Source organism: Coloeus monedula, assembly GCF_965178545.1.
Source record: "Coloeus monedula genome assembly, chromosome: 12".
In the NCBI taxonomy this organism is placed as follows: domain Eukaryota; kingdom Metazoa; phylum Chordata; class Aves; order Passeriformes; family Corvidae; genus Coloeus; species Coloeus monedula.
The window spans coordinates 7,655,068-7,675,522 of NC_138792.1; the positions used below are offsets into that span (position 1 = coordinate 7,655,068).

The 20,455-nt window shown below is 50.5% G+C and overlaps 1 protein-coding gene across 1 annotated transcript in view; it reads left to right on the forward strand.

The window, feature by feature from the left end:
- Positions 1 to 16,938: 16,938 nt before the first annotated feature.
- The window catches only part of GPR50 (G protein-coupled receptor 50), a gene marked incomplete at its 5' end in the record, with an annotated part of 39,326 nt that continues 35,809 nt past the window's right edge, over positions 16,939 to 20,455 (forward strand). Inside the window, one exon of the mRNA XM_082289527.1 lies at positions 16,939 to 17,113. Within this exon, the coding sequence (XP_082145653.1) occupies positions 16,939 to 17,113 (175 nt within the window). The remainder of the gene's footprint in view (positions 17,114 to 20,455) is intronic.

A 20,455-nucleotide genomic window follows, 5' to 3' on the forward strand; every position in this document is an offset into this window, starting at 1 on the left:
AAGTCTTTTTGTACCATGCATATTTCCCCTGTTAATCATTTCCTTTTGTTCCTTGCAAACTTGGGTCCTCCAATGTTATAGAAGGAATTATAGCCGCTCTGTTTGTAAACTTTTCTTTATGATCCATGAACTGCCTTGTATGTTGGACACATTTGCTGGCTTTTCTTTTTAACGTGGTTGGAAAGGCCAGCACTTTGGTTTACTCACCCTAGGCTTTCCCCTTTTTTAAAAAAACCAGTCATATTTGGCCTCAGCCCATCTCGAAATATTGGGGATTTTACAGGCCATTGAGCTTTGCCTGGTCCTATTCAGTGCTTTTGTGCTGCACTAATTGGCTTGATAAAGAAGGGCCTGGGCTCTGTGGAGTGCTTCTCCTCCAAGGTGAAATGTGAGATGGATGGGGAAATATTCAGATGTTCACTAGCAGTTATGCTCGCTGGATAATCTGAATGCATCAGAAATGAGCTAGAGCTCAGACAAAGTAGGGGATTAGGAGTCTGAGATGGGCGAGCGGGTGGACATCTGGAAGCCTGCTGTTTAGCTCGTCTGCTGGGGTGGGTTGTGTCTTCATAATGTGGGTTATAGGCGCCGAAAACGAACGGCACGCTGGGATCACGGTGGCTCTCTGTGGATATATTCCAAAATAACAATTACTGTTGTTATTTGCGGAGGACCCCACCCTCCCCAGCAGAGCTCTGTGCATTCAAGCTCCCCCTCTGACGCTGGAGGGACACGCTCTGGTCTGATGGCACTGTTTGTGTGCCCCACCTCTGCCTGCTGCTCCGAAGTTTTGGGGGGAAACCTCACGCATCCCCATGGCTGGTGATACACAGCAGATGCTCAGGCCCCTGCTTGCACAGTGCCCCCGGTGATTCTGGTCAGGGGCAGCTCTGCAGAGCCCAACAGAAAAGCAAATGCATGGGAGAGGGGGAGAAAACTCAGCTCGGGGCTTCTGAGCCCTTCCCATATGCAGAGCCCAGTTCTCCCGAAGTTGAGCCCATTGTTACTGTGCAGGGCTGCTTCTGCCACCAGCAGCATCTGCTCTGGAGCACTGTCTGCCCAGGGCCGGCTCCACTCGCCCCACCCCTCCGTCAGCTCCCAGCCCCTCACCCTCATCCCTGCAGGCACGAGGTTCGTGGCTCGGTCCTCAGAGTGGGGTGGAGCAGAGTCCTTTCCTTTGATGATGAAATAGGAGTTGAAAAATCCTTCTGCTTTTTCGAAGACACGGTGTTGGAGAAGGAATTACAAATATGTTGTGAACAGAAACAGCTGAATAGTGGTTTGGTTTGTTTTTTCCCAAGAAGTAATTTCATTCCCAGCCTCTCCCTATGCGCTGCCTTTCTGCTCCTCCATCTCCAGCACTTTGCTCATGCTTCCATCCTTTTCTTGGATACCCTGCCTTGGCAGCTTCAGTTTTGGCCACAGCTGTAAGGTACCCAGACGTGGCTGGCCACAGCTGGAGCCCCGCTGCTGCTGGAGCAGCGTTCCGCCCGCCGCAGGTGGGAGGCATCGCCCTGAGCCAGCCGGGAGGGTCCTGGGGAGCTGGGAGGTTCCTCGTTCGGGGGAGCAGTGTAATTCCCACCCTACTCTGTTTCTGGCAAAGCCGTCGCTGCTGGACACGGTGTCCCAGGGAATCAAAGCAGGGCTGAGGAGCGAGCCCGATGCAGCCGCGCGGCAGCGTCGCCGAAAGTGCTGACTCAGCAATATGTGGCCAGGTTGCGTGAAGGACCTGCAAAATTCGGAATTTGTGGGGGATGTTCTTGTTTTACCCGTCAGCTAGGCACACACTAATCTGACCATGGGGCTCTGGGTACAGCACCAATGGCCAGTGGCTCCTGCTGTGCTGCCTTGTTTTCTTGTCTTTTTCTGGCAAAACTGCTTTTTGTTTTGTTTTGTTTTGTTTGGGGGAGCAGAGCTGAGTCCCAGTAGGCGATGGCAGCGTTTTTACTTTTTGTGTACTTCTGTGTCCTACGTGGGCTGAAACGTTGTTGTATGTTTTCTCTGGGTAGAAGCTTAGGGAGCTGCTACTGAGGGCGATTTCTTGGCACTGGGTGGAGTGTGGGCACACAGGTAAACCAGCTCCTTTGCTAGGGCCAGTGTGCCAGGGATCCTGCCTCTTCGTCTGTGCCAGCAGCACCTTTTGGTAGGGGAAATAGAAGTCTGGAGAAGTGGAACAACACTGCTGTGGTCACCCATGGGCACCCTGGAAGCCAAACCTCTGGAAAGCTGGATTCAAAATACTTCTTTTTGTCCCAGGGTGGGAGGAGGCATGTATTTCGCCTGAAAAGCAGGGCCAGAAAGGATTTTTGTGTGCTGGAGGGGGGGGGGGGCGGGGAGGAGGCGAGCAGGGGCTCTAAGTTAGGAGACCTGCCTGATTTTACACAGGCTAAAAGCAGTTAAGCACCACAGTCCCGATTCTTCCTCCACTTTAATGTAACTTTTCAGATGCGCTGGCAGCACAAAGCATTTAAACTGCTCCATACCAGGGGCAGAGCCTAAGGGGGCTGCCCAGGGGCTTTGGGAGCCCCCAGGGCAGGGACAGGACACCCTGCAGCTCCCTGATACTTTTCTGGGCTCTCAAAGCCTTTGCTGTGAGGTGGAGTTCAGGTTTGGGGGAGGCAGCCCCGCGCCCCGTGTCAGTTCCCCGGGTTCAGTGGGGGATGCTCCTGCAAACGAGTGCTGAGAGTTTGCATTCCCCTCGGCCTCAGCCCTGAAGGAAGCCTAAAGCCTCGGTCAATAATAAGCTTATAAGACAGTAAATCTTGGTAATGAGAAAAACAGAAGACGGCATCTGCTCAACACAATGGCGCTGTGTATGGTCTGGTAAACAGCTATTGAAAGGAGATGCCTGTTATTGGAGGGGTTACAGCTGAACAGCCCAATTTCCATGTAGGGTTGGTGGGTTTCACTGCCCCCAGCCCTTCAGAGTGGCTGCTGGAATCCTGTTGGGGCCAGGCATGGGCAGAGGTGACCTGTTGCCCATGAGGCTGGGTGCTTGCCACAGGTGCAGCAGCCCCTGCCACAAAACCAGAGCCAAGCTACCATTGTCCTGCATGTGTGGAACTGGAGATGGGCATGAGATGGGACTGCCACTGTGGTTGTCTTCTCCTCCCATGCCCACTCCAACTCCTCCTTGCAATGGCTGCACTGGGAGATGTACGTACTTCAGAGGGTACTCTGCTGCAAACAGGTTGGGGTAAAAATGGGAAACAGCTTCTTCTCTTGTCTTTGGAGGTGCCAAAATGAGAGGAGCTGATGGGTAACAGGTGCCTGGGGATGAATGAGTCGTGCAGGGGCAGCAGGAAAAGGAAGAGGCTGAGTCTTCACCTGACACCCACTTCACCTGATGAACCTAGTGCCCGAGAGGTGGGAGATGGCAGTGGTCCTGCTCCTGCCCCAGCTGTGTGAAGCCAGGTCTACAAAATGGGGAGGAGGAGAAGGGGAGAGTTAAGGGGAAGGAATCTGCATATGGTGTGTAATGCGTTTATGAATTGGGTCTTTAATAATTTACATTACCAGTTTAATACTTTGAATACAAATTATCTTGCCCATATGCTGTGCTGACAAACATAAAAATGGAGTAATCAAAGCTGTAATAGCACTACAGCAAAAAGACATAAAATGCCACTAGAAGGCTTAGGATAAATTATTGCATGCACACACCAGCTCTATGGCTCCCTGGTGCCAAAGGATGCATTGCAATTTCTTCCTCAGACTTTGCATTTGGGCTGGAGGACTGATGCAGTACCAGGAGTACTGCTCAAAATTCTGCAAGATGGGCAGCATTTAACAAAGAAGAGGAAAGAAAAAAAGGCTCAGACTTGTTTGATAAACACCGCAATTTAAATTCTGCTCTGGCATTACATGGGCTGCCAAGGAAATATAGCCCTCTTATTTGTAGGGAGCCCCCTTCTTCCTCCAGCAGGGTTATTTGCATGTATTATAAACTGCAGTGCTGGCTTGCCATCTTCAGGCAGCTGCCACACACTGCACAGCATCCCTGTGCATCCTTGTCCATCCCTGTGCTGCTTGGAGGTGGTGGGTCCAGCCTGGTTCCACAAGGGCTACCCAGGGGAGGATGCACCACGTGACCCAGGCAAAGGGCAGCATCAGTCCAGGCAAAACACAAGTTTCGCCTCATCTCTCTTCACACCTGAACTTGTTCCCCTCTAATGCCTGAGCTCTGAGGGGCTGGAGGAGGTGGGAGAGGATGAAACAGCCCTAGGCCCTTGGTGCTGCCTCTTGGCCACTCTTGGGCTGCAATTTAGGTATAAGGGAACAGTATGGATGGCCTTGGGAGCTTGTGGATGCTGCAAGATCACTTAGTGGTTTGTTTTTAGCAGTCTTTTGGTGCACATGTGCGTGTGTACCGGTATCCTGAAGGGCACAGGGTTCTGCAGCAAAAGGAGCAGGTTTGCAGAGCAGAGATGCAAATTCTGCTCACAGGGAGCAGCTGCATTTGTAGGTTTCAGTAGACCTTGTGTTGTACGTTGTGGCAGAGCCCCTGCTTTTAAATACCAGCCCATTCATCGGTGCCACATCTCCAGCGCATCCCAGCTACAGGCAATCTTTCACAGAAAGAGCTGTTTAAGTCTCACATTTGCATACACTGAATTTCTCAGCTATCAGGGTTACTCCACGCTGTAATCCATTCTGTGCTTCTAATATGATCAGTGAAAAATGAGGCTTCTTCCCAAATAAATCATCACCAATGAAGGAAATGGTGGTTTTTCTGCAAGGCCTGAGGCTCCTGCAGTAGCAATGTCTTTTTCCAAAAGGCAGAGGACTCTGGGCAGGCTTATTCTGTGCTGTATGAGCTCACTGCCAGTCTCCCCAAGATCTAAACCCTTTGCATATGAATGAGTTTTTCCTGCCTTTGCCTCTCCCAGGATCTGCTGCTCTCTGTCTCCCTGGGATGCGGTGCCAGCAGCTCAGGAACAGTGCACCCATAGGCTGGGGTTGCCCCTCTTTGTCTCATCCATTATTCCATGCATTGATGCACACACACCTCCCTCTCACATGCTACGGGAAGAGGAGTGGATGCCAGTGTTTGGCATCCTGTGTCCTGGCAAGGTGGATGCTCAGGGCTGCAAGAAACGAGAGAGAGAGCAAGAGAGAGAGCACCCTCCTCCTGCCTAGCCTGCCTGTTCCTGTGTTCCTCCAAAGCCTGGTTTTGGAGGAGCCCCACTCTGTCCCCTGGCCCTGGGGAGCAACCACATGACAGACCAGACCTGTTATTGCAGCCAAAACCCCTCAGTGCAAAGAGGCAACTGGAGCCTCTCCTGCCAGGGGCAATGGGACCTGTCTGGGTGGGGAAAGGTACCCGTGTGAGTCAGCATGGGGAGAAACAGGTGGGCATCCACCCCCACTGGAAGAACTTTTCCCATTGCCAGATCTTCTGGAGAATAAGGCCCTCACTGATCCTTTTGATCCACAAATAAATTGGATGGATCAAGATCACAATGAGAAATATCCCCATTCTCATCCAGAAGGGATTTTCAGCATAAAAAGGCTTTATGTGACTCATAAACTTTAACATTTATTTCCGCACGCGAGGTAAATATTTCCCCCTCTGAACGTCTAAGCAATGCAATTTTGTTTGAAGTCTCCATTTGTTTAAGTCTGGAGGTGACAATAATTCACCTGTTTTCCCTTCCTGTATTTCCCCAAGCAATGGCGTAAGCCAAAATAGAGCGAACTCAGCTCTGGCCGTTTGTCACTTGTCAGCTCTGTCCCTCAAGTACACCCAGATGAGCTTTGTCCTGGAGTTTACATTTGGGCACCTTCTGATCTCTAGCTGCTGGTAAATGGCCCTGTGTTCTCCTGTTTAGAGGAAGAAATACAGCATACCTGTATGCAGCCACTGCCAGAACAGGCAGGAAAGAAAGACATAACTTAATCTAACTCCAGATAAATCATGATTTCACAGCGATCTGCCTGCCACAGGCAGTTGAGAGTCCCATCTCCTTGGCACTGTAACAACACTTGTCACTCAACGTCCCAAAGAGACCCGCTCACGGCCAGAGATCACAGATGACTGAGAAGATGCCTGGAGTTGTAAACACCATCAATCTGGAGAAAACAAACACTCCCGGGAGCTGATGTCAGATGGGGATGTTGGAAGTCAGTGCTTGTCTCTGCAGAGCACAGGATGTGCCCGTGGGCTGCATGGATCCCCATCCTTACACCTCCCCAGGTCTGGTATCGCCTGAAGCTCCAGCAAATCCAGGGAGGCTAAGTGCTGTCTGACCTCTTCCCCAGGAGGGCTTGGGCCCCCAGATTTTGGAGGCTGTAGCCCCCTGTGCAGCCTCCAGCACCTCACAGAAAGGGACCAAGGTAGGGGTTAGCTTCTGTGGGGCAGAGGCATTGGGGGGTGGCCTTGAGGGTGGCAATGTGGCTGTGTGCAGCTGCTGGGGGTGCAGCCCCATTCCTACTGAGTGCCCCTTGCCACCCTCCAACCCACAGGGCTCCTACCAGAGAAGGAGGCTGGTTTGGGAGAGGTGTTTGAGTTTTGTTTTAGTTCCCCACTTACAGGCAGAGACCCTCAGTGTGGGCAGAGAGCCCCTGTCCCATGCTGACACACCAGTTTTTGGAGAAGCTCCCCAACTCGTCACGAGCAGTGTGTTTGCAGCACAGGTACCTCACTTTGTTTTCTATCCTTTTTGGTACCCCTTTGGTGCCTTTCCTGGCTTTGGTGGAGTCACTTCTGATTTACAGCTGGTGTCACATGAAGTCTGAAGCAGGTGTTCTCCTCGTGCCCCACTCCCACCCAGGACTCCCCTGTTACCCCTGCAGCTCCCAGTGTGGCTCCCTGGGTCCCTGCCTGTCCTCAAGGACATGTCCATGTCCAAGCTAAATTCAAATCTAACATGCACAGGCTGTTTCTTTATCTGTCAGCCTCTGTTTCTTCTTTCCCCTACTTTTTAAAGGAAACTGAATCCAAGGCTGCCATGTAATGATGATGACATTATTGTTAGTAGTTATTTCTATTTCCATAGTTCCAAGAGGTAGAGAACAGAGTCCCACTGGGTTAAATGCAGCACATGCTATAACAAAAAGACAGTCTGAGTGCCAAACAACTTGCAGTCTTCTTTTTAATGTAAGGAATGTAAAATTAAGATTACTATAGCAACATCTTGCCCACGTTGAACACAGATAGGATTTGCTGGTCTTTATAAATACATATGCGTGTGTGTATGTGTATATATATGTAGTGTACATATACAAATCCTAAATATCTCTGGCAACTTTTTCTGTAGTTGAATTTATATTTAATTTCAAGCTCTCTGTATCACAGATCTTACTTGCATCCAGCTTTCCTTCAGCAGCCTTACCTTTTCCTTCAGGCTCTTTTGTGCACACTGCATGCCAGGCTCAAGTGCCCTCTGCCTGGGGAGAGCACTTAGTCCCTGGTTGGGAGCAGGGACAAACCCTGACTGGGAGAGGTAATCCCCTCTACTGGGGGTTTCATTTTAAGTGCATACAACCCTGTTAAATCTTATAACTGATTAAACATCTCCAAATTTGCTTCCTTCAATCAGATTTTAGGAAAGTGGGGTGAACTTGAGACATGCAAATCCTTCATTTTTCTTCCCATCTCTCTTCTCTCAAGTTATTAGTTGAACTTTTAATGAAATTTCCTGTGAGGTATGAACCGCAGTTGTCATTTCTTCTCCATGACAGAATAAAACCTGGGCCCAGAAATGCCTGCGGGAAGGGCAGAGCACAACCAGGAGTGGGGAGCTGAGGGAAAGGCAGCAGGAGGATGGATGCTCCTACAGCTCAGTGTCACTTAAATTCTCTAGGAAAGCAGCAGAAATTCAAGCACTGTTTTCACCTTGTGGCACAGGTAAGTGGAGTTACTGATAAAGAAGAGTTTTAACATCACCAGATCTGAAGAGAGCTGTCTTTGCTTATGAGCCTACAATCACGGAGGAGGGGAAAACCAGGCACCAAACTGTGCTAAGGAGATCTGAAGGGTACCGCTCTCTGCCAAAGAAAGACGAACTGGAGGGATAACCTCTTATCTCGAGGAGCAGGAGGAATTAACAGCTCGTTTGTAGCAGCTTTAAGGCTGTGGAGTTGAACGTGCGCAGTTGGAGGGCTGGTGGATCCGCTGTTTTGAGACCAGACTGTAATGGAGATCTGAGAACCAAAACTGAAAACGTCTGCTGGCAGGTCTGGATGGAGAAGCTGGAAAGCAGCCTGGAGTTGCCAGCTGCAGATTTCTGGTGCCTATGACTTAGCAGAATCAAATACAACGAAATAAATCACAGGCAGCTCTGCCTGCAGGGTCTAGAAGGAAAGAAAAGGGGCCGGGATGAGGCAGGTGAGCAACCCCAGTGGGTCTGTGCGGATGGCAGGAGTGGAAAGGTGAAGAACGGCTCTTCAGGGCACAGAGAGGCCCACTTTCAAAGCCCACCCAGGCAAATGCAATAGCTTTTCTTCAGTCAGAACTGGTCTATGAGCAGGAATCAATACCCTCCTGCAGAGCCTGTGAAAACACTGACGGGTATAAGTGAGCAGAGCTGATGCCCAGAGGAGATTTCTGGATGGAGCTATTGAAGAGATGGACAGGACAGACCAAACACAAGTGATACTTCACACTTACATTGGGTGTTGGTGTGGACCTTACAGTGGCAGACTGAAGGTACAGAGGCAGCTGAAGATCAGACCAGGCAATGGGGAGTGGGTTGAAGACCAGTGGAAGTTCATGAGCAATGATGTATTCTAGGGCAGAGCAAAGTGACCTTTGTAAGACGGGCACTCAGCTCTTTGCTGCAGGCAGGTTGTTCCTTTGCTGAATTGTCCCTGACCCTGGGCCGACCCATAGGCAGAGGAGACTTTGCCACCTCTTTGCCCAAAGGGAGGAGTAAAGGAAGGCTCCCGGGGGTCCAGCAGGGCAGCAGGGCAGCAGGGCAGCAGGGCAGCAGGGCAGCAGGGCTGGGAAGCAGGCCCAGGAGCAGTCAGCAAGGTCTGTAGGGTTGAACAAGCCATCTCCAAGGCCGCTGGTTAAAATACACACACACACTTTCTCATCCTCTTCTCTGGAATGGGCACCCAGCAGGACATGAGTCTGTTTATGATGGAAGGTAACCCTGGGCTTCCTCAGGTAAGAGCAGCTGCTGTGGGCAGTGTGAGCACCAGTACTGTGCACTGGGTAAAGGTTTACATGGAACCTCAGCCCAGAGACCTGGTTGCTTGCCCCTTGGAAATGCTGCAGAGCTTTGCAGATGTGCTGGAGTGTCCAGTGAAATCGGAGCTTTTGGTGGGGGTACAGCAAGAGAAGGGAATCATTTCTGTTTCCCCAAAGGATATGGAGTTTCCCATCTGTGGACTGCACATTGCTGATACGTACCAAAGTGATAGCCTGAGGAAAGGGAATCTTTTCACTGGGGAAAAAACTTTGATTTGGAGTCAACTGACTGCAGCCCCTCTGTTAATTCCTGCCACACTGCCCCTGTGGATGGCTGCACTTCTGCAGGGGCAGGTAGGTACCACACGTCCCCCTTGGCTCCACAGCACTGCTGTACAAGCCACCATCACCATCACCTCTCTGCTTTTTATTACTCTCGACCTCCCTGTTCCCATCAGGTGTTTTAAGCAAGCCTGCCACCGAGGCTGTAATCGGTTCTCATGTCCTCCTATTTATGCTCTCACCCAGCAATTTGCACAGGGCTGTCGAGCTCTCCACTGGTAATTGACAGGGGAAGGCAATCTACTTCACGAGAGGAAACATCTCCACGGCTGCTGGATCCGAGCAGGCTATTTCCCATAATGAGGATGAAGTAAAACAGGATCTCGCTAACAGCCGTGGATGTGGCTGAGCCCTCATTACTGCAGGCGCAGAGGTGCTGCTTGGGACATAATTAAGAGCTCAATATTTGGAGTTCAATGTGTCACACTGTCCTTCCTATGCCGCTGCCTCATAGCAAGGTGCTTAGTGCCGAGTGCTCCTGAAGTTTGCGCAAGTCAAAATCCAGGCTGCAGGAGGGGCTGCTCAGGGAAAAGGAAAAGCTCCTTGTCTTCTTTCTTAAGACAGCTGTTTCTCTCCTTGCACAGGACAACCATGGGAATTTCAGCCTTATCGTTGAAAAGCAACTGCCAGTGGCAATAGCTTGTACCAGCCCTGGCTGGAAAAGCAGCTTGGACGTGGTGTGGGCAGAATGTTTGCAGGTGGGGGTGCATCCGAATCCAAATGGGGGCTGGGGAGGCACGGAATGTGGAGAGGAGAGTCCCCAGAGCATCTCAGCAGTTTCCATCTCACACTGTGCCTCCTGCACAGTCAGAGAATAAACTTAGGTCCCTTCTCCACATAGAGGTGGTGGTGAATTGGGTAATACCTCGACATTTCCAAAAGTTTGGCCTGATTCCTCCAGCTGATCTCTATCTGAGATGAACCCCAGGCTGGAGGAGGGGAAAGTAAGGGGAGAGAAAGTGAGGTGAGAGAGGCTGCGAGAGCTGCACTGGGAAAACTGAGAGCAACCCAGCCAGCATCCCTGCAGGTGCTGATGTGGGAAACTGTGACAACAGTGAGATTTTTGTGTGCACAGCACGTTGGGGCAAAAGGGATGGGCTGAAAAGGGAATGGTGAAAGGAGACCTGTAAGGAGCAGGAATGGGTTTGGTTTTGGTTTCTACTGGTAGAAGAAGGGACTGGGTGAGGAATCTCAGTGAGAAAAATATAAAGTGCTCCTTTTTTCCCCCCCTCTTCCTCTCCTGCCATCCCAAGAGGTCTCTGTGGAAGGGAAAAGCCTGCCCCAGCCTCCCAGGAGCACACGCATCGTGGGGATGGTGTGAGGAGGATGAGTGGTCCTTCTTCTGCTTGAGTCAAAGGCAGATCTTGACCACAAATGGGGTGGGGGTACTGGTCTGTCATGAACCAGCTTTCCTCTCTTTGCATTGCTTTTATTTGCAGAAGTATCTTACTTGGATACTAAACCACTTAATTCTTCAGGTTTTGTTAGCTATTAAATACATAAATTCTTCCCTGAGGGTTTTTTTCCCACAACAAACCCCACCAGCTGGATCATTTCCATACCTTTCCTTCAGCCATGATTGTCACCTGGGCAGAGTCCCATGCTACCCCTCAATTGTCATCTGAACATCCTCTCTGAGCAGCCTGCACAGCAACCAGGCTGTCTTTGCTGGGAGCAGGCCCTCTAATTTGGCTTTTGCTTTGGGTGGGATTCAGTTAAGTCACTGAAAAATTTCACATTCTATCCTAGCACCTTGAGACCTGCAGCAAGACTGGTTCCAGCCTGGCCCACCATGGGATGCTGCCTGATGTAGCTGGTGGTGAGAGCTACCACAAAACCCAGCACATGTCCCCAGGGAGGCAGAGCTGGGTTCGAGGCACTGATGATGCTGCAGGGAAGAGCCTGAGTTTCTTCACACGTATTGGAAGGGCTGGAGTTATTTGCAAGCAGAGACTGTGCAAATCCCATGCATAATTCAGCCGCTGCCATACAAATCATCCCACCAGTAAAAGCCTTTTCAGAAAGTGTGATTTGATCGCAACAAACTTTGACCTAAATGTGCTGCAGCCGACAGCCCTGTATGACAGGTTTTAAACTTTTGCCATCACTTCCTTCTGAGAGGCAGAGTGAATCTAGGTCAGCCCCCTCCCCTTGCTTGTTTGTAATGAGGCTAATTCTGATTTCATTCATGTTGCATCCTCGAGTTTGAGATGGGGGGAAAAAATGGGAGATTTGAAAAGGCAAGTCAGCCTCAAAGTCATTCTTCTTAAATCCCATCTTGGAGCAAAGGAAGTGGTTTGATGTTGCATCCCAAGGCAACATTGATGGTGTCATTTAATATTCAGGGTGCGAAAGGAATACAAAGTTTTCCTTCTTTCCCTTTTTATTTGGCTTGCAGCATTAAGCAGTTGGGCTGAATGAACAGGCCTGTGTCGGCGGCTTTCGCAGCGATTAACAAAAAGGCCCATTCTGGGCGAGCGGGCTGCGCGCTGCGTCAGGCTGCTGCTCCGGGGACAAAGGGGGAAGTGGCTGAACACGAGGTTAGTAGTTTGTCTGGAGCTTCTAGGCAAGCATGACGGCATAAATAGAGCCGCTTGTTTGTTGATCTCCTCTGCGATGGCAGCTCAGGGCAAGCTGCTGCATTCATCTGTTTATTGCTGAAGCAGCCAGTGCTGTTTTTCCCAGGACTGGGATTCTCTGATGCTGTGCACAGTACAGCTGTGCTGCTTCTGCATAAATAGCTGCACAGTCCAAATGGACGAGAGAAAAGTTTGGGAAAGAGTAACTACTGCTCTGTGTGTTTGGCTAGAGAACTGCAGGTGAATAACAGTGATTCCCCCTTTGGTAATGGTTTGGAAATAACTGCCTCCTGGCCACATGCTGGATTTAAGGGCAGAATTGAGATAAGGGGAGGGGAAAAGGTGTTTGCCCTTATGTTTATGCTAATAGTCATGATGCATGGCAGGACTAAATGACTTATTTTAACAGTGTTTGTCAGCTCAGTGAGTCTTAGACTGTGCCAAGGAATGAACCTCCACTATCTGGGGTCTAGATCAGAATCTTAAACAAATAAAACAGACTGTGCTGGAAAGGCACATGCTGAAGCTCTCCACTGGCTGAGCAGTGCATCCTTGTGGCATTCAACGCCTGTAGGCTGCTGGTATCAATATGGGAGGCAGCAGAGACCTCTATACCCTCACCCAGTCTGTTCAGGGGTGGAGGAAACCTGCTCTGCCCATCACCAGGAGCAGCCATGCAGAGGCTAAAGAGTCTGGAAGTAGCCCATGTGGCAAAGGATTTATCAGCCTCATTTCTGCTTCTGCTTATGTGTGTCTCCCAAAGGCCATTGCTAGAGTCAAAATGCCCATGTGTTGAGAAATTGTAACTTTTGTCTTCTGTTGTTCTTGCTGGAAATAAACATGAGTACTTGGCTAGGTTGGTGTGGTGGGAGAAGAGGGGTTCAGCTCCATTCAGCATCTTTGCCCTGCGTGTGTGGATCTGGGGAACAGAGCAGGTGTTTGGTGGGACATGGGCAAGGGAGAAAACTGAGTGTTACTGCTTGGGGACCTCTGTGTCAGGAATGACTATAAAATTGCCTTTGCAGCTCACTAGGAATTATTTTCAGGGAGGAAACCACTAACCTGTCCCATGGTCCTGGTGGTCCCTGTGGTCCTGGTGCCTGCTTTTGCAAGGAGGGAGTTACAGATCAAAGATGGCTTGCCTGCACCCTGTCTGCAACTGAGACAGGCAGCATGGAAGCTGGTACCTCTCTCCTCTCTTTTCATGTCTCCTCCCTCCTTCGAAGTGGGACACCAAGACACCTTCAAATGAGCTCATGTTGGAATTCTGAAATTTCCAACATGGTATTCCTGATCCAGTGCTAACCTACCTGTTCCAGGGGGTGCCCAAGGGGCCACTAATTATTTTGGTAAGCATGAGGAGTTCCCCAGGTCTGACTAAAGGGAATGGGCATATCACTGTCACCAAGCATGCTCAGTCAAAACAGCAAGAAAAATTGGCCTTAAATACACCAAATTAAGTATAGTAGTATTTGTAGAGAACAGCCATTATCTTTGTATATTTGACAAAAGTTAATTGTCTCCGTGACAAAATCAGTGTAGTAGTCAGCCTGTCCCTGTATAGGAGGGGAAAAAATTCTTCATTTATAAGCGATTCATTAAGTAGCATTAAAGCTGTCTCTGAAGACAAAATAATCTTTTTAAAGAGGACTCAAGGTAGCGAGAAGGAAGATTAATGCCTCAGCTATTTTTCAATTATGTAAGCCTCCATTTTTTACAGTATACCTGGATTAACTCTTACTGAGCTGTGTGCCCTGGTAGGTAGGGTTGGGAAACGGGTGTTTTGTGCCACTGGACACGCTCAGCAAGGGATGAGGGATGCTCTGCACGGGGCTGCTGTGACGGGCACGGCAGGAGGGTGCCAGGCACTGCCCCTCTCAGCCTTGCTGTTAGCAAAGCTATGACATTTTTGCACAAGGAGTGTGTGTTTATGGTGCTTGAATATTTTGCACTGATTACATTCTGCTTGGTCTTCCTGTTTGCATACATGTATGTACTCTCCCTGGTGTAGTTCAGGTACTGAAGTGTTCTTGTTTCTGACCCTAATTTAGGTGCCTTCTCCTGCGATCACGTTCATGATCCTCGCACAATCAAATGAGCCTAAATTCTTCTAACACACCGGGGATACTCTTATTTCAATGGGATTTATGTCAGCAGTTCTGGTAAAGTGTAATTAAAAAGGTCTCATTGATACCTCTACCTTCATTTTTTTCCCTTGCCACGGCTTCCTAGAGTGCTCTCCTTGTCTTAATTGAAGCAGTGAAGAGTCCATTTAGCAGGAAGGTGGGAGGAAGCAGCCTGAATATCATTCATCTAAATCACTCCACTGATGAAAACAGTTGCTCACTACATCTATCATAATTTCTTCTAAGTTTCTTACAGGAGATTAGTTGCTGCAACTATGCAGATGCACACATGCCTGGTAGAGCTCTGCAGACCTTCCCATCTAGGGCAGTCACTCCAGGCTGTGGAAAAAGACTGCTTTTTGCAGGTATAAACTATCCACAAAAAAAAACGGAGAGAGAAAAAGCCATTTTTATGTTTCTCCAGTTGCATTAGTTTCATGAAACATTACACCCCCTTTACCTCACACTGCTGTGTGAGCAAGGCTTTTTTAAGTGTGAGGCCAAAATCTTTTTTGGGCAGCTTCGGTGCTCTTGCCAAGACATTTGTATGTAAGGTTCAGTCCTTTGAAGTCACATTCCGGTTCTCCACAGCTGAAACACACCTGAGAGCATCTTAAAAATAGTGCAAAAGCTTCCAGAGAAGAGCAGAGTGAAGGTGAAAGGTGCTGAAAGGATATATCCGTGAAAGCTGACCTCGCTCCTGTCTGCAGGTAGGTCCTGAACACAGAGCAGCTGGAAGTCCGTGAACAAAATTATTTGGTTTACACAGAGAAAATATTTGCAAAACTATGCAGAATTCAGTGCAGAGTGTCAAAAGGAGGCCAAAAGAAGCGACATATTAAGCCAAAATGCTGTCTTTAACAATTCAAGAATGCAGGATTTTGATAATTTTCTTTAAAACCCTCTCTTTTTTTTTTTTTCAAAATTGAGTGCTCTCCAGTCATGGGGGAAAGGTAAAAAGACATTTAAAGCAGGTTGGCTCAGCAAGGCTCTGAATGCAGATAAAGGGCTGGCTCTTACCCTGGGCCACCAGGCCAGGGCAAACCCTGATGGCTGCTGATCTCAGCTGTGCCTTGCTGCTGCTTGTACTCCACTGGCAGGGAATGAGCCATCAAAGCCTTTGCGTTTAGCTTTGTTATTGACTCACTTGACCAGGCAGTTGTAAAACCCCCATGAGGGATTGTGACACAACCTTAATGTTTGCTTGGGCACTTTGACCTGCACACAGAGGGGTGGCTTTGGGCAGAAGCCAGAGGAGGTGGTGCTGGATAGCCTCAGCATGCCCCTGCCCTCTGTCCTGCCCATGGATGGTGCTGACCACCTGTGCTGTGAACACAGGCTGAGAGAGCTGGGGTTGTTCGCCCTGGAGAAGAGAAAGTTCCAGGGACACCTTAAAGCACCTTCCAGTCCCCAAAGGGGCTACAAGAGAGCTGGAGAGGGACTTTAGACAAGCGCATGGAGTGATAGAACCAAGAGGGAATGGCTTTAAACTGACAGAGGGCAGGTTTAGATTAGACATAAGGAAGAAATTTTTGGCTGTTGAGGATGGTGAGGCCCTGGCACAGGTTGCCCAGAGCAGCTGTGGATGCCCCATCACTTGAAATGTTCCAGGCCAGGTTGGATGGGGCTCTGAGCAACCTGGTGTTCCTGAAGGTGTCCCTGCCCACGGCACGGGGAATTGGAACTGAGTGATCTTTACAGTCCTCTCCAGCACAAACCATTCTACGGTTCTACAGTATCCCTATTTTCTCTTTTCTGATTTTGTTTTCTAAACAAAGCTGAGAGCTCATGTGGTTGTGGTATTGCAGCCACAGTCTGACCACAGTACTTTGGTCTCTTCTTGCTCGTGCTGGTGTGGAATAAAGCACGGAAGCCCCAGCCACGGGGCTGGGCTGCAGGACGTGTGTATCCCGACTCAGTGAGCTGGGTATCCCGACTCAGTGAGCTGGGTATCCCGGCTGAGGGAGCTGGGTATCCCGGCTGAGGGAGCTGGGTATCCCGACTCAGTGAGCTGTGTATCCCGACTCAGTGAGCTGTGTATCCCGACTCAGTGAGCTGCGTATCCCGACTCAGTGAGCTGGGTATTCCGGCCGAGCGCTGTTTTCCTGCGGCTGAGAAGCGTGCGAGGGGGCTGCTGAAGCTTACATTACTGCTGGGGCTTCTGCAGCGCACACGTTAAAATCGGTTAAAAGTATTAAACCGAAAGTGAATGGTCTTATTCTGCCGTAATTGGTTGAAAAAGTCCCTGTGGGGATGGGTTTGCCTGAGTGGTGGCTGGCTGGGAGCGGAGCCGCGGGGCAGTGGGAAGCAACGGCACCGGGAAAGGCTTCAGCGACTCGAGGTGCGAAACTTCACCTCGAAATCGCTACCTGCCGGCACCTCTGCCCGAGGGCGGGAGCCGGGCGAGGGTCCGGCGGCAGCGGAGGCCGGAGGGGCGCAGGGGCTGCGGGGCGATGGCCCCGAGCGGGGACCCCCGCCCGCCCCCGCCCGCGCTGCCCGGCGCCGCCGCGCGGTGGCGCCATCGGCCCGGAGAGCGCCTCAGTGCCCCCGCCGCGCACCGGGCACCCCCGCCCGGCCCCCCCGCTCCGCCCCGGGCAGGGCGGCGGCACCGCCGGGGAGGGGGCGGCGGGCTCGCCCCGGGACGGGCCGGGACGGGGCCCGGGGCGCGCTCCTCCCCGCGGCGGCCCGGGGGTGAGAGCTGCCGTCGGGGCGGGAGGAGGAGGAGGGGCCCCGGCGGCGGCGGGCAGAGGCGCGTATGGAGCGGCCGGGGAGCAACGGGAGCTGCCCGGGCTGCCGGCTGGAGGGGGGCCCGGCGGCGGGAGCCGCCACCGGCCTGGCGGCCGTGCTTATCTTCACCATCGTGGTGGACGTGCTGGGCAACGCGCTGGTCATCCTCTCCGTACTGCGGAACAAGAAGCTCCGCAACGCCGGTGAGCGCGAGGCGGGCGCGGGGCGGGCGCGAGGGGCGGGCGGAGCGGCCCCGCACCGCGCCCCGGGCTCCGCCGCCCCGGCCCCGCATGGCCCCGCTCGTGGCGGGGCGGGAGCCCGCGGGGGGCGGCGGGGGCACAACCGCAGCCCCGCACCGGGGCGGTGAGGGCATCTCCGCTGGGGAGCCCCGGGTGCGATCTGCCCCGGCCAAGGGCTCCGAGCTGCCGCTGAGCCGGAGCAGTGCCCGCCCGTCGCTTCTCTCGGTGACCGGGCTGCCGCCGGGTTCCCGGCTCACTTTCTGCCCGTCCCGTCCTGTCCCGTCCCGCTGCTGCTGCTGTCCTCCGACTTTTCGAAACTTTTGTCCCCCAGAGGCAGCTGCAAACGGAGGAGCCAGCTCAGGTAAAACCCACGTCCCTTCAGCCGACCCGCGCTGGGAGGAGCGGGGCAGAGGCGCAGGTGAGGACGACTCCGAGTGCCGCGTCAGGTGCTGAGCGAGAGCGCTCGGGTTTTTAAGTCGAGTCCATTACAACGCTGTACAGTAGCTTTTGTGTTCCAGCCTTTCAGTGTTTCAGTATTTTCATCGTAAAGCTGCTATGCTGAAAGCAGAGTGAAGAATTTGCATGTTTTTTCCCCGGGTAATTTGGAAGTCTGCTTTGTAGCCTTATGTACTGACCTCTCAAATGAATTTATCTAGGAAAATTTTTAAGCTGATATTATTAAATATTTTTAAGAAGGATATGTATTATTTGAGGGTGTAAATTTCTTTCCTTCAAAGTCTTGTTATTTTAGCAAAGGAATAGTACTGGACATCAGTCTTAACAGAGAAGTAATACTGGATATAAGTTGCTCTGTAAGGAGTTTCAAGTAGTCTCTGCAGTGCTGCTTAAATTGTACCATAGAGTATGAGGACTATATCACTGTCTGCTTTTATAGAGAGACATAAAATGACCTTCAGTTTTATAGCTTGTAAAAAGGCTTTAATTAAATATCTCTAGTGTTTATGATGTGCAAGTTACAAGTATTTTGGGATGCTGATTTGTCACTGTCTCTCTCTCAGTCTCCTGTAAATATGCAGTAACTCAACAGAGTTCAGTAAAAGTACCTGATAGATAAGGCTGACGGGACAATTTCACTCCAGTGCCTCTAACATTTGATTGATTTATTAATGATAGAAAGCAGAGAAATGGCCATTGGCTTGGGCAGGCACTGGATGCAGTGACCTCAAATAGTGAGTTGCTTTTTAACTGGTACATAAAATGCTGCCCGTAGCACCCACAGTACACAGACAGGCTGTACTGGGTTTATGAGAACTGCAGTATAGCTGGAAAAGGTATTTGCTGTTCTCTTCAGCTTTGCTTTAAAATGTGGGTGCTGTGAGCTTGTAATCAGTGGTTCTGGGGAAGAAAAAGAAGCGCCCTACCCTTGTCCCCAAGATAACTAGCTGTTTATCTGGCTGCAAGCAGATTTGAAGCTATTAACTGCTTTTATTACCTTTCAAGTCGTTGATCACTTGAATGCATTTCATGTTTTAAGGCTGCCTCCACTGTGAGTTGAGTTAAATCTCCCGTGAAAGTGAAAAAGAACAGCTTTGTGTTAAAGTGATTATGGAGATATTTTCCAGATCTTAGTCCCTGTCAGTAGCCTGTTGTCTGCTCTCTGTACAAGCTGTTGGCATGTAAGAATAAAGTGAACACAAGTGCAAATAGTGCTAACCTTCCTGATTTGAGGGGATATGGCTCTTGTTGCACACAGAACTTGAGTGCAACTAGTGGGGAATTCAGTGTGGCAGACTTTGAAGCAGTGGTAGGTCCCAAGACCCATCCTGCTTTGTTCACCTGAGCACTGTTCTTCCTTCAGTCACAGCCTAAACTGGGAATGCCTGTGCTAAATCAAGGGGTTCAGCAGCAGGAGGGTGAGGCGGTCAGGCCAGTGGTGGTGCTCTGAAGTTCAGTAAAGTAAAAGTCTAACCTGCATCTAAGTGTTGTCCTCTTGTTTTGCTGAAAAGATCATACGTGCTTAGGGTGTTCAGACAGTACTGCATCTCTCGTGTTGGGAAGTAAGCAGTCTGTCAGGCTCCCTGGACGCAGGACAAAAAGTCGGGGATCTCAGCTCAGTTCATGCTCCTCCTGACATGTGAGCAGCCACGTGAATGAGAGGGGCTCATGTGGAGCCCAGCAGCCAGATTAAAGTCCTTTGGACAAAGAGTTTATCTGCTCATGTGCAAATATACCCTAAGCCAGTTCAATAAATGAAAAGGGCACCTGTGATGGCTGTGTCAGCTCTTGCCAAATCCTGGAAGCACCAAGCTCTCCGTTTCTGGAGCAAGCTCACACCAGCTCATCCAGCTGGAGCTAAAACTTTATTGTCAGGTTAAGCTGCATTCAGGCTGGGATGGGTAACTGGCACTGCTTCAGTAGCTGTGGTGGGTGATCGCTCTTGTGAGGGTGTGGCTTTTGGTCCATTCCCCTGGACCTTCCTGAAGTACTTGTCACTTCAGCACTGCCCACAGCTACAATGGCACATGCCTACAAGAGTGTGACTGCTGGCCAGGATCTCACATCACTATTTGCCTGGAACTGAACAAGGGGAAGGAGGTGGGTGGTGCCTGTGGGCAGAGGAAACTGGGATTCACTGAAAGCCCCAGGTGTCCTTTGTGGTAGACAGTTCACATCCAGAGCTGACTGTTCAGCCAGTCATGCTGGAGAACTTCTGGTGTTAGGCTTTCCTACATCCAGCTGCCTGGACAGTTGGAGATATCTGTATGGTCAGAGAGGTTCAAACAAAGCTCCAGGCTTTGGTCTGTGTGTCCACGGTGCGGGGCAATTACATGATTGAGGGTGAAGGGTGTGAGGAATAACCCTGCTTCTCTCACAGGAGAGAAGTCTGTATATCTTTATGGGAGGGATGAAATTTTTTGGCAGCTGAAAACTTTAACAAACCTGACCATCCTGCTATTGCCCTGGGCATTCGGGGAGTTGGGAAGAACAAGAAGTTGCCTCTAAAACTTTCCAAGAGAAAAGTTTTCTACTTTTCTTACTTTACACTACTTCTCTTTCCATCTGGGAAGGTATAATGTATGTAGATGTGTCCACTGTTGTTACTGGAAGGTGCTCAGAGTGCTGAGCACAGATCAGGACCCAAGTAAGAAACAATGATATTGAGCCGTTTGTAAAGTGGCACGTGCGGGATCAGGACCAGCCAAAGGCTGCTGGCATGGCTGAGTTTACAGCTTTCCATCCTGGCTCTGGCCAGCTTTACAAGTGTGAAAATCAGCTCTAAAACCAGCCAATATTTTTCAATGAGTTAGCCTGCTCCCTAGGCAGAGGCTCTGGCAATACCCTTCT